General features: G+C 43.6%; 1 protein-coding gene across 2 annotated transcripts in view; it reads right to left on the bottom strand.

Moving 5' to 3' along the window:
- cecr2 (CECR2 histone acetyl-lysine reader) overlaps positions 1-16,543 on the bottom strand; it is a 195,049-nt gene that overhangs the window by 90,276 nt on the left and 88,230 nt on the right. For both annotated transcript variants that reach the window (XM_072485357.1, XM_072485358.1), the window contains exon 2: positions 15,877-15,971. In XM_072485357.1, the coding sequence (XP_072341458.1) occupies positions 15,877-15,971 (95 nt within the window). The remainder of the gene's footprint in view (positions 1-15,876; positions 15,972-16,543) is intronic.

Consider the following 16,543-nt stretch of genomic DNA (forward strand, 5'->3'; position numbering starts at 1 on the left):
TGGCAACTTTCAGGGATCTATGTACATGGACACCGAGATCTCTCTGCTCATCCACACTGCCAAGAATCTTACCATTAGCCCAGTACTCTTGTCTTCCTGTTATTCCTTCCAAAATGCATCACCTCACACTTTTCTGCATTAAACTCCATTTGCCACCTCTCAGCCCAGTGCTGCAGCTTATCTATGTCCCTCTGTAACTTGTAACATCCTTCCGCACTGTCCACAACTCCACCGGCTTTAGTGTCATCTGCAAATTTACTCACCCATCCTTCTACGCCCTCCTCCAGGTCATTTATAAAAATGACAAACGGCAGTGGCCCCAAGACAGATCCCTGTGGTACACCACTAGTAAGAAGGCCATTCGGCCCATCAAGTCTGCACCGACCCACTTAAGCCTCACTTCCACCCTATCCCCATAACCCAATAACCCCTCCTAACCTTTTGGTCACTAAGGGCAATTTAGCATGGCCAATCCACCTAACCTGCAGATCTTTGGACTGTGGGAGGAAACCGGAACACCCGGAGGAAACCCACGCAGACACGGGGAGAACGTGCAGACTCCGGGACAGACAGTGACCCAGCAGGGAATCGAACCTGGAACCTGGGACCCTGGCGTTGTGAAGCCACAGTGCTATCCACTTGTGCTACCCTATCAATATTCTCTGTACTGTACTTTGTACTCCTAATTCTCAATCAATATTATTGCATTATCCCAATTTTATGGAATATCTGATAAAATGACTTTTGAAAAAATAAACAGTACATCTGCTGGTTCTCCTTTATCCACCCTCCTGGTTACATCCTCAAACAACTAACACATCTGTCCCATTCATTTTTCAAATTATAAATTTAGAGTATCCAATTATTTTTTTGAATTAAGGGGCAATTTAGCGAGGCCGATTCATCCAACCTGCACATCTTTGGGTTGTGGAGGTGAGACCCACGGAAACTCTACATTTGATAGCAACCGGGCCCGGGATCGAACCAGGTCCTCAGCGCCATCACGTTCTCCTATCAACCTTTTTCGGATTTTAAAAACTGCCTTTTGATATGCAATCACCATAAAGTAGCGGCCAGCCTGCACATAACAAGGCTCCACAAACACAATTATTTTATCTTTTTGTGTGGTGCGACGTATTGACAAGGACATTGGAAGAGCATTCTGTCCGTTAAACAGAAGTTCAGACAGACAGAATCTTGGTTTCACATCACAACTGAAGTAGAGTAGCTCCAATGCTGCACCTCACCCACTCCGGTGTCAGTCCAGATTCTGCGGACAAGTCATGGAGAAACTCTGGCTGAATCTTGGTTTGTAGGAAGCTCACCTCCAAATCAAGTATTGCGTCTAGCTGGCACCCAAAAAAAATTAAACAAACAAACCTGCTGCAACATTTACAATAAACCTGCACATGCATAATGACGGCACAGTAGCACAGTGGTTAACACTGTTGCTTCACAGCGTCAGGGTCCCAGGTTCGATTCCCGGCTGGGTCACTGCCTGTGCGGAGTCTGCACAGCCTCCCAGCGTCTGCGTGGTTTCCTCCGGGTGCACTGGTTTCCTCCAAGAGTCCCGAAGGACGTGCTTGTTAGGTGAATTGGACTTTCTGAATTCTCCCTTTGTGTACCCGAACAGGCGCCGGAATGTGGCGACTAGGGGATTTTCACAGTAACTTCATTGCAGTGTTAATGTAAGCCTACTTGTGACAATAATAAAGATTATGAAAAAACTGATCTTCGCTGTTCATCTGTTGAGATGTGGCTTTTTAGAGTGAAGGGTATAACAGTACAATTCTAGTCACTCTAGGCTTATTTGCAACTTCTTTCCTTTACAAATATCTGCAACAGTAAACCAGAAAAAATTGTTTTCTGACTGACCACTATTATCTTGTCTTTTTTTTCAATTTCCAATCCACCTACCCTGCGCACATCTTTGGGTTGTGGGGGTGAGACCCACGCAGGCACGGGGAGAATGTGCTAACTCCACACGGTCAGTGACCCGGGGCCGGGATCGAACCCAGGTTCGCGCCGCCGTGAGGGTCTATTATTTTGTCATCCAAGACCTATGGTTCATGCACAAAACTCTTGTCACACACACTAGCGCAGCACTGAGGGAGTGCTAGATTGTTGGAGGTTCCATCTACTGGTTGAGATGTTCAATATCTCAGGTAAATGACAGTTTTTTGAAGGAGTTCGGGGGAGTTTTCGCTGGTGGCCCGGCCAATATATATCCCTCAACAAACATAGCGAAAGCTGCTGATCTAAACATTACACTGCTGCTGTTTTCAGGAGCCAGCTGCCATATTTCTGACTTTACAATAATGACTACAATTCAAAAGTACTTCATTGCCTGCAAAGTGCTTTGGGATGCCATGAGGTCATGAAAAGGAATTCTTTCTTGACTTAATTTTTTTTTGCTGGGTCCTGTAAACATTATTGCTCTCCGATTCAATTGATTCCTTTTAATACTATTCTTTTGTTTGTTAACAGCGTTTTCTGCAACACCTGTTGTTTATGGACTTTCATGGGATTCCATTCTTGATCCCACTCTCTGTTCCTGTCTATCTACTGCAGCTGTTCAATCACTGACTCAACAAGGACAATTGGGGATGAGCAATAAATGCTGGCCCTGCCAGTGACACCCAAATCAAAAAGATCAGATTTTACGACCTTTTTAGCGTGGCTTTCTCAACAATTTCACCCGTGCCACAATCCCATCCACCCCGCAGATTATCTGTAACAGAATATCCTTGCTTCGTAGCTTTTCTCTTGTGTTTGATTCATGTAATTTCTATCAATTCAGTATTGTAAACAATGCCTCTCATCACTCTTCACTCCTTTCCTCATCTGATCCCAGTTTCCACCCACACACATATCTGTTGCTCAATATCCCGAGCTCTTCTTCAACCACTTATCAAATTACCACGAAAACCAACTATGTTCATAGAATTGTTACAGGGCGGGAGACGACCACTTGGCCCATCTTGTCTGCACTAGCTCACCAAATCAGCATCATGACTTAGTGCAATTCCCCTGCCTTTTCCCCGCACATTTGTTTCTCTTCAAATAATCATCAAATAGGGGTAGCACGGTGCCGCAGTGGTTAGCACGGTTGCCTCATGGCGCCGAGGTCCCGGGTTCGATCCCGGCGCTGGGTCACTGTCCGTGTGGAGTTTGCACATTCTCCCCGTGTTTGCGTGGGTTTCGCCCCCAAAACCCAAAAGATGTGCAGGTTAGGTGGATTACCACGGTAAATTGCCCCTTAATTGGAAAAAAGGAATTGGATACTCTAAATTAAAAAAAATCATCTAACGCACTCTTCAATGCCTCGATTGAACCTGCCTCCAACAGACCTCCAGGCCGCGCATTCCAGACCCGAAACACTCGTGTGAGAAAAAGCGTTTCCTCACATCACATTTGCTTCTATTGCACATCACTTCTATTGATTTTGAACGTCTCCCTGAAATCTCCTCTTAGCCTTCTTCGCTTCAAGGACATCAGTCCCAAACTCTCCAATCTATCATCACTGAAGTTTCTCATCCCCGAAACCATTCTTGTCCATTACAAAATAAACATTTTCCACCCAGTTTCGTACTCAAACAATTCTCTTTACAATAGGCCTTAAATTTCATCCATTTTTCAAATGCCATTTACTTTGTATCTTGACATTTTCATCTGTCCTGAGAATGCTGCTTCCTCGGAATTACTCTGTGCTCTCTCTCTCAGAGGACCATATTTTCGCTGAGGCTGGTAGCTCGAATCAAGAATTTGGACCACCCACCTCAATAAAAACCGATACGTACAATTTTCACTCCTGGGGGCAGTGGTGGCTGTATGCTATAGTCAGGCCCATTAGCCCTCGCAGCACAGCACAGGCATCCATGGGGGCTGGGGGAGAGTGCTGAGACAGGCTGATATAAAGGCCCTTCAATTTTCTCAGGGACAGTCCCAATTATTATGCAAATTATTTGGCTCTAGCCTTCACACCTCATACCCTCTTACTTCCCCATCCACGGCCCCTCCTACTCTCCATGCCTACTCAATGCCATCACTGGCCTCCACCCGTCCCACCTCACAACCACCATGCCAGGTCAACACAAGTTCATGCCCCCCGCCCACCCCTATTCCAACTCATGCCATCCACCCCCTTGCCACTCAATTTGTCAATGCATGCCCACCGCATAATGCCCATGTCCCTCCATGGCCACTCACTCAGTATTCAGCATGGGCAGACGGGAGAAGCCCCGTGGAGATGAATTTTTAAAAAAAATAAAGCTCACTCCTGCACATTTGCCAAAAGAATTCCTATTCATGAAATCCATACAAAGTTTTAAAATCCCAATTGATTAACATCTGGGGGGGAAAACCTCTATTCAGACCTAACATCAAAGACACCTAATACATTAATAAGATTCTTGACACTGTTAAATCAAACTGTAAACTCAGGCTACTACTCAAGATAACTAGGTTTTGAAGCTCAGCCAATTATTCATTTGTTTTTATTATTTTGGGGGGACATTTTTCCAATTAACCAATTAAGGGGCAATCCAGCATGGCCAATCCACCTATATTGCACATCTTTGAGTTGTGGGGGCGAGACCCACGCAGACACTGGGAGAATGTGCAAATTCCACACAGTGACCCCGGGGCCGGGATCGAACCCGGGTCCTCGGTGCTGTGAACCCAACCATTCATAATGACAGAATTATGGCCCTTGACAAAGTGTCAACAAAGAACTCTACTGAAGCTGCAGGAACAGATGCTAACGTTTTTTTGAAAGTTACCATTTTTTGTTTTGCCAATTACCTTAAATCTGTACCCTATTGTTCTCAATCTTTTTACTAATGGGAACAGCTTTTCCCTATCTACTGTGTGCAGATCCCACATTATTTTTTTCCTCAACTTTGTCTTCTCGAAGGAAAATGGGCAAACTCTCCCTTCTATCCACGTAACTAAAGTTCCTCATCCCTGGACCCATTTTTGTGAATGTTTACTGCACTCTCCCTCATGCCTTCACATCTTTCCTGCAGTGTGGCACATGGAACTGGGCACAATATTAGAGTCTAACCAGAGTTCTATACACGGTAAACATAGCCTCCTTGTTCTTGTACTCTAGGCCTCTATTAAAAAGGCTGAGGAAGCTGTATGCGTTATTAACCATTCTCTCAACCGGTCCTGCCACTTTCAATGACATATGCACATAGAAACCCAGGTCTCGCGGCTCCCGTACACCCTTTAACATTTCATATTGTTTGTCCACATTCTTCCTGCCAAAATCAATCATTTCACACTTGCCCATATTAAATTTCATCTGCCGCTTGTCCGCTCATTCCACAAAGTTATGACCTTTTGAAATCTACATTACCCTCCCCACTATTTACAATATTTCGAAATTTGTATCATCGCCAATTTTGAAATTACCATTATTATGACACCCTGGGCAAGTGCACAGTCAATTCCAGCCCCACCCATCCCAGAGTCACAACACAAGTGAATTAACCAATAATTCTTCTAAAAATAACCAAAGTCTTTGGCCCTTGGCTGCCCAGTAATTACAATCACCTGGTTTGTAAGTTGAAACACAATTACCGTTAATTTATAACAAGGATCCATGATGAAATATGCAGTAAATACAACAGGCTAACCTACTACCCCCTTTTACTGCCTCATCCTCTACCCACACAAAAGACAGACAAAGATAGAGGGGGGGGTGAAAACAATATGAGTGAAGGTGAAAAGATAAGTCTGCTTCCAATGGTGGTTCTGTAGCAGGCTTTCTTCACAACACGCTGGTTGATCAAAGTCCTTGGTTTGCAGATGGTAATCACTGACACTGGACAATCGGCAATCACCAGACTAAGTCATCGCAGCCTTCTGGATTCTGCTATTTGAATTAAACATCCAGGCTGCTGTAACAGCAAAATAAAAAAAACTGGAAAGAAGGGAATAAACAGGAAGAGGAAGGGTCTTTACATCATCAGTTTTAACTTTGCTCTTGTGCTGCACATCAAAAGCCTTTTGGAGATCCATGCTTACCACATCACCAGCATTGTCCACATCAACCCTCTGTTACCTCTTCAAAAAAAACTCCATCAAGTTTGTTAAACACAATTTTCCCTTAACAAATCCATGCTAGTTTTCCTAACTAACTCACGTTCACCCAAGTAATCATTAATTGTTGTTTAATTATCCATCACCATTCACGACTGGGTGAGAAGGCACTGCAGGGCTTAGATTTGATCCATTGGTTGTGGGATCACATAGGTCTGTCTACCACACGCTGCTTCCATTGTTCAACATACAAATAGCCCAGTGTTGTAGCTTCACCAAGGTAGCACCTTATTTTAGTTTTTGGCATACCTGGTGCTGCTCCTGTATGCATTCCAGCTCTCTTCATTGAACTTGGCTTAATGGTAATGATGGAGTAAGGGATAGGCCAGGAGTCATCAAACCAGTCTTGGTGTTTCCTAGTTGAGTGTGAGTGATCAAGCATCTCTTCACTGGTGCTGTTTATGGAGACTTGGAGGGTGGACCAGGCACTATGAAGATTCTGCATCACTGGGTCGCCAGGAGTTATCAGGCTGACAGTGAGGCGCTGGCTGAATGGGGCTCTCTTATCAGGATCTTCGAGTGCCTCAATGTTGATTTTTCTGCGGCTTGGTTTCTGTTGTCGTCGCTGATTTGAGGCTACATTGATGTTGATCACAGAATGGATTAGATGGCCGAGGATCCAGCAGTCACCGGATCCTGTCATGGTGCAAGTGACATACACATCCTTGCAGTCCCTCGCTCTGACGATGACGTAGTCAAGCAGTGCTTGGATCGAGGGTGCTGCCATGGGGCCATATATTTGTGTCTCTGATGGAATACAATGTTGGTAATGACAAGGCTGTCATGAGCAGGGTACCGTTAGTGCTGGATTGCCCGACCACTCTCTGCCGATTTCACCTCCCAAGGTTCTGTGTCCTTTCCAACGTCGAGGACGATCAGCTAGTTGACTTGGGCCAAGGACTTGTCTGTGGCTTCCTGAATTGGGGTGTGATGCGTTGAGATTATAGCACACTGGTTCTGAGCAATGTTTATCCAGCAAACTGAGACGGCCAGCTAGGTCATTTTTAATGGTGAAGCCAACCCGGTGGAGGAGTACATCTTCTTCTGGTTTACCTTTCCAGAAGGTGTAACCGCCATCTTGTTCCTTCAGCTGGTCTTCCCCTGGCTGGGTCTTGCTTAGGGTGATGATGTCAATGTTGAAAATGCCGGGTTCTCAGGCAACAATAGTAGTACACAGTTCCAGTATATCGCAGTTGGAGTTGTCCATGAGGGTCCAGGTATTCCAGGTACCAAATGTCAATTTAAGGGGTGGAGGATGCCTGTGAATGATTTATTCTCATGTGTGGTGGTCATTGCATACCAGCTGCCACATGGTTTGACAAAGCATAGCCTTGGTCCAGTCGCAAGGGGTCCAAGATAACTGGAGACCAGGTTCCACAGTATGGGCCTAAGTCACACAAACACACATAGTCCTCCTTCACACAGGACCAACTTATATTATCATGGACTGATCTGTGTCAGGTAGATTGGTGGGAACAAGTTCTGGTAGGTTTTTCTCCCTTGGTTCCCTCAGCAGCTTCAGCAGGCCCAGTCAGACAGATATGTTCTTCAGTGCACGCCCAGTTTGGTTAGTAACGGTGCTACTGAACCATAATGGACATCAACATCTCCCACATTCTGTGCCCTAGTCACTCAGTATTCCCTCCAAGTAGTATTTAACATGAAGGAGAACCGGTTCAAGTGTCGAGGGAGGGAGGCAAGTTGGTCGTAAATCAGCAGGAGGTTTCCTTGCCCATGTTTGATCTGATGCCATGAGACTTCATGGGGCCAAGAGTCAGTGTTGAGGACACCCAGGACAAGGCCATCCAATTGTGCCACCGCCACATCTGTTAGGCCTGTCCTACCGATGTATCCAGGGATTGTGACGATCGGGGCATCAGCTGTAAGGTATGATCCTGTGAGCATGACTATGTCGCGTTTGACGTATATGATTCATAGAATTTTACAGCACAGAAGGAGGCCATTCGGCCCATTGTCTGCACCAGCTACCGAAAAAGCTACCTAGCTAGCACCATTCCCCAGCCCCATCTCCATAGCCCTCTAAATACATCATTTTCAAATATATACCCAGCTCTCTTTTGAAACGTCCTATGCAACCCACCTCCAACACTCTCCCAGGCAGCGCAATCCCAACAACCCTCTCAGTAAAGAAGTCTACGTTGATGCTAGGCGGTCCATCTGGTTTTATTTCTTTTTGATTTTTCTGAAGTAGTTTGGTATAACAGGCTCAGCCCTTTCAGAGGGCAGTTATGAATCAACCACATTGGTTTGGCACGTTGGCGCATGGTTAGCACTGCTGCCTCACGGTGCCGAGAACCTGGGTTCGATCCTGGCCCCAGGTTACGGTGCGTGGAGTTTGCACATTCTCCCAGTGTACGCGTCCATAACCCGAAGATGTGTCGGGTAGGTGGGTTGGCCACACTATATTGCCCTTAATTGGGGAAAAAAGTTTTGAAAAAAAAAGAGTCAACTACATCGCTGTGGGACTGGAGCCACATGTAGGCCAGTCCAGATAAGGGCTGTAGATGTCCTTCCTAAATGGACATTAGGCCAGGTGGGGTTTTAAATAATCAATGATAGTTTGCACCACTACTGATATTAGCTATCAATTGCAGATGTATCACTTAATAGCATTTAAATTTCACCATGGTGGGATTTGAGGGTGGCGTGGTAGCACAGTTATTCACAGCTCCAGGGTCCCAGGTTCCATTCCGGCTTGGGTCACTGTCTGTGCGGAGTCTGCACGTTCTCCCCGTGTCTGCGTGGGTTTCCTCCGGGTGCTCCGGTTTCCTCCCACAGTCCAAAGATGTGCAGGTTAGGTGGAATAGCTGTGCTAAACTGCCCTAGTGTCCAAAAAGGTTAGATGGGGTTACTGGGTTACAGGGATAGGGTGGAGGTAGGTACGGGCTTAAGATAGGGTGATCTTTCCATGGGCCTGTGCAGACTCGATGGGCCAAATGACCTCCTTCTGCTCTGTAAATTCTATGAACCCTTGTCCCCAGGTTATTAGCCTGGGCCTCTGTATCACTAGCCCAGTTACATCACGATAATGACGCCACCTTGCCACACAAAGCATTTTCCATTGCAGAGCACTACAGGAGAGATAGCTCCAACCGGACTACAGGTAGATACTCATTTTGTGAAACTGAAATAAGATCAATGTAGTGTCAGGTGAAAGAAAATAGAAACTTTCTGGGCACCGTAAAACTAAAATGGAACTGGTTTAAGAGTTCCAACACTCTCAGTTTATAACTAACCGGCTGGGTGTGCAGTCAACTGCATGTGCGTTACCTCTCAGTAGCTAGCAAGCTGGATGCACAGCCTGGCAGTGTGGGGTGCTGTCAGCTGGGGACCAATCATTACCAATTTGAATAAGTACCTTCAATTTTAAAAATGCCTAAATTAGCTAATGCTTATAGAAGAAAAATCTCCTCCCTCCCCCAAAGTTTACAGCAACACAATTAAAAGAATACACTAAAAGGAAAAGCATTCAACCTAAAAGGGCTGCCCAGTTGCATAAAAGATTACATCCCGCTGCAGAAAGAGATAAAGATCAACGATGCCACTGGTTCACTGAAAAAGGAAGTAAATCTGAATACCAGTGTACAAAGTAACAGAAACACTCTAAATGCAAGGACAGTGAATCAAGAATCATGTACATAACAAAAGTAGGAACATGCAAAATAAAAAATAATGGAACAACAGAGTTTTGGATTGTGCAACACACAAATGTGGAAGCCACATCAGTTCAGGCAATGAAGTTGCTGAAATGTTATGTCAATTCAGATTTGTAAAATTTCAAAAAAATTGATATAAAAGGGAAGAAAAAAATGAAAAAAATAGCTAACATACATTATGAATGAATATGAAATCAGAAATGCACGCTACAGCTATCTAGGCTGGACTGGATTGGATTTGTTTATTGTCACATGAACTGAGGTACAGTGTTGTTCTGTGTACAGTCCAAATCATTCCATATATGAAAAAAACATAGGACGTATAGAAATACACAATGTAAATACATAGACACAGCCATCGGGTGAAGCAAACAGAGTGTAGTGCTACTCAGTAGAGAAGATGTGCGAAGAGATCAGATCAGTCCAAAAGAGGGTCATTCAGGAGTCTGGTAACAGCAGATAAGAAGGTGTTTTTGAATCTGTGACTTTTGTATCTCCTGCGGGAAAACAGTTTGGATAAATATTTGGTTTGTTATTATCCCCTTTCAAGGCAAGCTAAGAAAAGTGGCCGAACAGCTTCCGCCGCTGTTTCCTCAGACAAATATTGGGCATCTCCTGGCAAGACAAGAGTACCAAACATTTAAGTACACCAGCGTGCAGGGGTCCCCAGCATGTTTGCCCTCGGGCTAGCAGCAAAGCTGTTGGCTGGGTCATATGAGCCGACTGGATGATGGACGTGTGCCCAAAGACATAAGCTTACTATCAGCAAGACGAACAGTTCGCCCATATCTGCGAAACAAGACTTTAAGACGACCGGAATCGATGCTTGGGAAATCCTTGTTGCTGACTGGAGTGCCTGGAGACAAGCAGTCGGGAAGAGCGTGGAAAAAGCAGAGGACACAAGAAATTACCAGATGGTGGAAGAGAGCCCGGTGTTAAGTAATGCGCTAAGAGACATTGCAATTAGTTGTCTCATTTATGTTAAGTATCCATTAATTGACACTGATATGTAAAGGGGCTTCAGGTGGCCTCTGTAGGGTGATGTATAATGAGAGATTTGTGCAAAGGCTGTTGGAATGAAATAAATAGTGTTTGTGAAAAAGGAACAGAACTTTAGACTCTTCATATCACAGCAACTAAAACGTCTAACAATTTGGTAGCAGAGGATGGTTGCTGTGTAAATGTGAAGGGTTGAAAGATACAACTTTCCAGATCAAACCAAGGAGTGAGTGAGAAAAGAAAAAAAAAAAAAAGAGGGGATATATGGCTGAACCGAGGATAAAGATGGCTGGATATGACTATCCTCCCTTATTTTCTGAAAGGGAATCGTATGACCAATGGAGAAGTGCAGTAGTTATGTGGACTAAGGTAACTGCTTTGGGAAAGAGAAAACAAGGTATGGCATTGGCTCTTTCTCTACCATATGGCAGTAAAATCGTAAGAAGGTTAAAGAATTTGAAAGTTCCACAAGTTTCAGGTTTGGGGATGATAATACCCTGAAGTCGCTGAAAAGAGTGGTGATCCCTTGCAATATTGCCAGAGTGAATCATTTCATTAGCACGGATGTTGTATCAAGTAAGATACCTTTGCTTCTGAGCAGACCGTCGATGAAGAAAGCACACATGAAACTGGATATGGAACAGGATAAGGCAACAGTTTTTGGAAAGACGGTGGACTTACAATTTACACAGTCGGGACACTATTGTATTCCATTACTGACAAATAATTTTTCAAGTAGAGTGGTTAAGGATGTGTGAATGGCAGTTGAAAATGGGACTTTAGCTGATAAAAAGCTTGTGGTATTAAAACTGCATAGGCAATTTGCACATCCGTCTCCTCGGAGGCTGAAAAATGTATTAAAGGTTGCAGGGGTAAGGGATGACGACTATACTAAACTGATAGAACAGGTTAGTGACCGCTGTGAAGTTTGTAGGAAGTACAGAAGGACACCTGCACGACCGATAGTAACCCTACCTTCGGCCAGGGATTTTAACGACATTGTGGCCATGGACCTGAAGATCTGGGATAAAGCAAATTATATATTTATTTTGCATTTTGTAGATTTAGCAACCAGATTTAGTCAATCAACGATTGATCGAAGTAAAAAAATTCTGGATCAAATAGTGGAAAAATGGATAGGGACAGGAATGGGTCCACCGGCAAAATTCCTTATGGACAATGGGGGAGAATTTGCTAATGTTGAGTTTAGGGATATGTGCGAAAACAATTATTTTGCAACATGGTAATCAAACTGTTAGGGTACATCCATCAAGGATAATGGGTACAGATTACAAATTTTCAAATTTAGGCAGAGCAGACAGACATGACGAGGAACCAGAGTCATCTGGTACGCATGTGTTACAGAACTATGAGGACCAATTAACTGATATAGACAGGGTTGCTGTGGAGAAACACAACATTTCTGGTGAATTAGAACAGGCCATTTTTCCGAAAGGGCAACTGCCAAAAGTTGGTACAAAAGTGACATACTTGCCTGAAGGGTCTAGTCAATGGAAGGATGCAACTGTTATTAATAGAGCAGGGAAGGCCACTGGAAAGTATAAACATTGGTTGAATGTACGCATTCAGGGGAAGGAGTCAAGACAATGGATTGGGAAAACGAAGTTCAAAAATGGAGGGCACAGAAACGCAGTGCCAGTTCAGATAATACATCGGATAGTGAACAGGTTCGCAGGAAAAGGTCGAGAACTATTGAAAGGACATCCCACAGCAGAAGGGAAAGATCAACAGTAGCAGAACAGAACGAGAAACCAGGCGGGAGAGGGAACGTAGTTTTTCAAGATCTCGGAACATGAGTAAGACTACGAATACTAATAGGAACAGAAGCCCACATGCATGTGAGATTTTGGTGGCTTCAAATAAATTAGATGAAAAAGTTATCAACGAAGCTAAACAGCAAGAATTGCATAGTTGGAGTGAATTTGGGGTATACACGGAAGTACCGGATAGGGGACAAAGAGCTCTATCCCACAGATGGATTTGCACGGAAAAGGTACTTCCAGATGGAACTTAAAAGGCAAAGGCCAGGCTTGTGGCAAGGGGATTTGAAGAAAACTTAGAAGATCAGGATTTAAGGGTAGATTCACCTACAGCAGGAAAGGTTATTTTTAAGATCTTCTTGGCTCTATTAGCCACAAAGGCATGGGAATGCAAATCTATAGATATAAAAGCTGACTTTTTGCAGGGGCATCAGCTCCAGAGAGACATTTTTCTCTGTCCTCCTAAAGAAGCAGCTAACACAGAAGGGGTAATCTGGAAGTTGAACAAATGTGTACATGGATTAAATGATGCACCTAGAGTCTGGTATTTTTCGGTAAGGTCAGTTTTGTTAAAGTTAAGCTGTTGCCAGTTGAAAGCAGATCCTGCAATGTTTTACTGGCATTATAAAGGAAATCTTTTTGGCAGTTTTATGATGCATTTCGATGATTTTTTGTGGGGTGGGACTAGTGATTTTGAAGCTATTGTAATCTCTGGTTTGAGGAAAGAATTCAGGGTTGGAAGTCAGGGTTCCGGTGCATTTAAATATATTGGACTGGAAATTGGACAGACTAAATTAGGGGCAACTTTACGTCAGCAATCGTATTTGGAAAGCATCAGCCCAATAGCAATTAGTCGTGGCCGAGTTTCACAAAAAGACGCAATGGTTTCAAAGATAGAAAAAGAGCAACTGCGAAGTTTAATTGGGCAACTGAACTGGTTAGGTAGACAGAATAGACCGGACGTGAGTTTTGATGTCTTAGAGTTGAGTACAAAAATGAATGATCCCAAAGTGGAAGACATAATAAGAGCAAATAAAGCGTTGGCCAAACTAAAAATGCAGGAGTGTGCTTTGAATTTCCTGGTTTTAGGTGACCGTAGGCACTTGAAACTCAGTTTATAGTGATGCGTCCTACGTAAATTTATGTGATGGGGTTTCAAGCGCAGGAGGTTTTATAATTTTCCTTTTGGGGAACAATGGTAAATGTTGCCCGCTTGTGTGGGAAACAAAGAAAATAAGGAGAGTGGTAAAAAGCACTTTGGCTGCTGAGACGTTAGGCCTTGTAGAGGCGGTGGATATGGCCTTTTATATAAGTATGATATTGACAGAAATTTTGGGATTAGGGGATTTGGGTAATATACCTATTGACTGTCACATTGACAATAAATCCCTGTGGGAAATGTGCACTCTTCAAAAAGTGTCAATGGAGAGAGAATCATAGAATCATAGAAGTTTACAGCATGGAAACAGGCCCTTCGGCCCAACCAGTCCATGCCGCCCAGTTTTTACCATTAAGCTAGTCCCAGTTGCCCGCACTTGGCCCATAACCCTCTATACCCATCTTACCCATGTAACCATCTAAATGCTTTTTGAAAGACACAATTGTACCCGCCTCTACTACTACCTCTGGCAGCCCATTCCAGACACTCACTACCCTCTGAGTGAAGAAATTGCCCCTCTGGGCCCTTCTGAATCTCTCCCCTCTCACCTTAAACCTATGCCCTCTAGTTTTAGACTCCCCTACCTTTGGGAAAAGATGTTGACTATCTACCTTATCTATGCCCCTCATTATTTTATAGACCTCTATAAGTTCACCCCTAAGCCTCCTACGCTCCAGGGAAAAAAGTCCCAGTCTATCCAGCCTCTCCTTATAACTCAAACCATCAAGTCCCGGCAACATCCTAGTAAATCTTTTCTGCACTCTTTCTAGTTTAATAATATCCTTTCTATAATAGGGTGACCAGAACTGCACACAGTATTCCAAGTGTGGCCGTACCAATGTCTTGTACAACTTCAACAAGACGTCCCAACTCCTATATTCAATGTTCTGACCAATGAAACCAAGCATGCCGAATGCCTTCTTCACCACCCTGTCCACCTGCGACTCCACCTTCAAGGAGCTATGAACCTGTACTCCTAGATCTCTTTGTTCTATAACTCTCCCCAACGCCATACCATTAACTGAGTAGGTCCTGGCCTGATTCGATCTGCCAAAATGCATCACCTCACAGGAGGTTACGGATAGACATCGCAAGTTTGAAGCAGATGTTGGACAGAGGGGAAATAACAAAAATTAAATAGGTTGACAGGAGCTATCAACTGTCAGACTGTTTTACGAAAAGAGGGGCGAGCTCACAGAAACTTTTGGATATTGTTAATGAAAGGCGCTTGTTTCTGTGACATTTTTTTTTCTTTCTCGCCCCCCAAAAAAGGGGGGAAATCATGTGTGTTTTTGAGTTTCTTGAAATTTTGTTTTCACCTAATTGTTTTTTCTCCAAGGAAGCGGAGACTGTTAAGTAATGGGTTAAGAGACATTGCAATTAGTTGTCTCATTTATGTTAAGTATCCATTAAATGACACTGATATGTAAAGGGGCTTCAGGTGGCCTCTGCCAGGTGATGTATAGTGAGAGATTTGTGCAAAGGCTGTTGGAAGGAAATAAATGTGTGTTTGTGAAAAAGGAACAGAACTTTAGACTCTTCATATCACAGCAACTAAAACGTCTAACACCCGGCAGAAATAAAACCCATCATTCGACCTCGGGCCAATGCTATTCAACTGTGCCAGCAGTGGAAGGGACTTGCTCTCATGAATCGGCCTGTACAGCTACAACAGACCATGTTCAATACAGAAGTGACATACAGCCTGGGCACAGTCCACTGTCTCTCGAGATGGATGGATGCCTCCTCCTCAGTGCTTTCACTTTAAAAATGATTTCGACAAACTGGGGCAGCTAATAGTATTCAAAATAAATTTAATAAAAGCGCATGTCCCATAACCAACAACCATTATATAAAATCAATATGGGAATCAAAATCACTGATTTACAATATGGAATTTGAACTTCACTTTACTATATATCATTTCCGGAGTTCTAGTCATGTTTCATAGAACAAATTTTATGATAGTTATTTTTCCTTCACTCGGACCAAACGGAACTTCTCAAGAAAGCTACCACAAAATAACCCATCCTTTGGAGTTTCAAGTTTGACTTATTTTCCTGGCATGTTGGACAAGAAACATTAACAACGGAACTCTCAGGCTAATAACCATTCTCTCAAACGGGAAACAAGAAATGATTTTTGTACATACGTGATGTCTCGGCGCTGATAGCAGCCTTGAAGCAAACAAGCAATCAGGTCGTCAAGAAAATCAATGTCATTTATCAGGAGAGCCTCTTCTAGTTCCTGGTAAAGTAGTGGGGGAAAAAAGTAGCATAAGTTCAAGCATGGTAAATGGTATAAATTATGCAGCTATAGAGAGATTGGGTGACTTGAAACTTTGTTACCTTTACCAAACAAATCAGCGGACATAATTCAGAACTGGTATCACCCAGTGTGCTAATACAATTTTTGTCGTTCTGTTTGCGTGAAAATTCCATTAGCAGAAAATGCAACACCGAACAAGACACCCGAGCAATAATGAGAGAAATGGTTGAACAGGTTTGGTTGTGGAAACCATGCAAGCGGGTTCCAAGAATACCAGACACGTTCTAACCGGCAACTCAGAAGGGCCAAATTGCTTGTGCTACCTATTTCAAAATCACAAACTAGAATTAGCCATGCAAGAACATTGGTTTGTGGTTCCCGTGGGAAAATGGATGGAACTTTGGAATGTGACCAGCAAAACCTCGAAACACCGAAAATTCCAGAGTTGCGTGTATTAACCGTATAATTTGACACGTGCTGCCACTATCAACCAAGTACTTGACTATACTATTTGGACAATATTTTGACTTTCCCCCAATTTTCTCCTAGCC

The sequence above is a fragment of the Scyliorhinus torazame genome, chromosome 19, assembly GCF_047496885.1.
Source record: "Scyliorhinus torazame isolate Kashiwa2021f chromosome 19, sScyTor2.1, whole genome shotgun sequence".
NCBI lineage: Eukaryota > Metazoa > Chordata > Chondrichthyes > Carcharhiniformes > Scyliorhinidae > Scyliorhinus > Scyliorhinus torazame.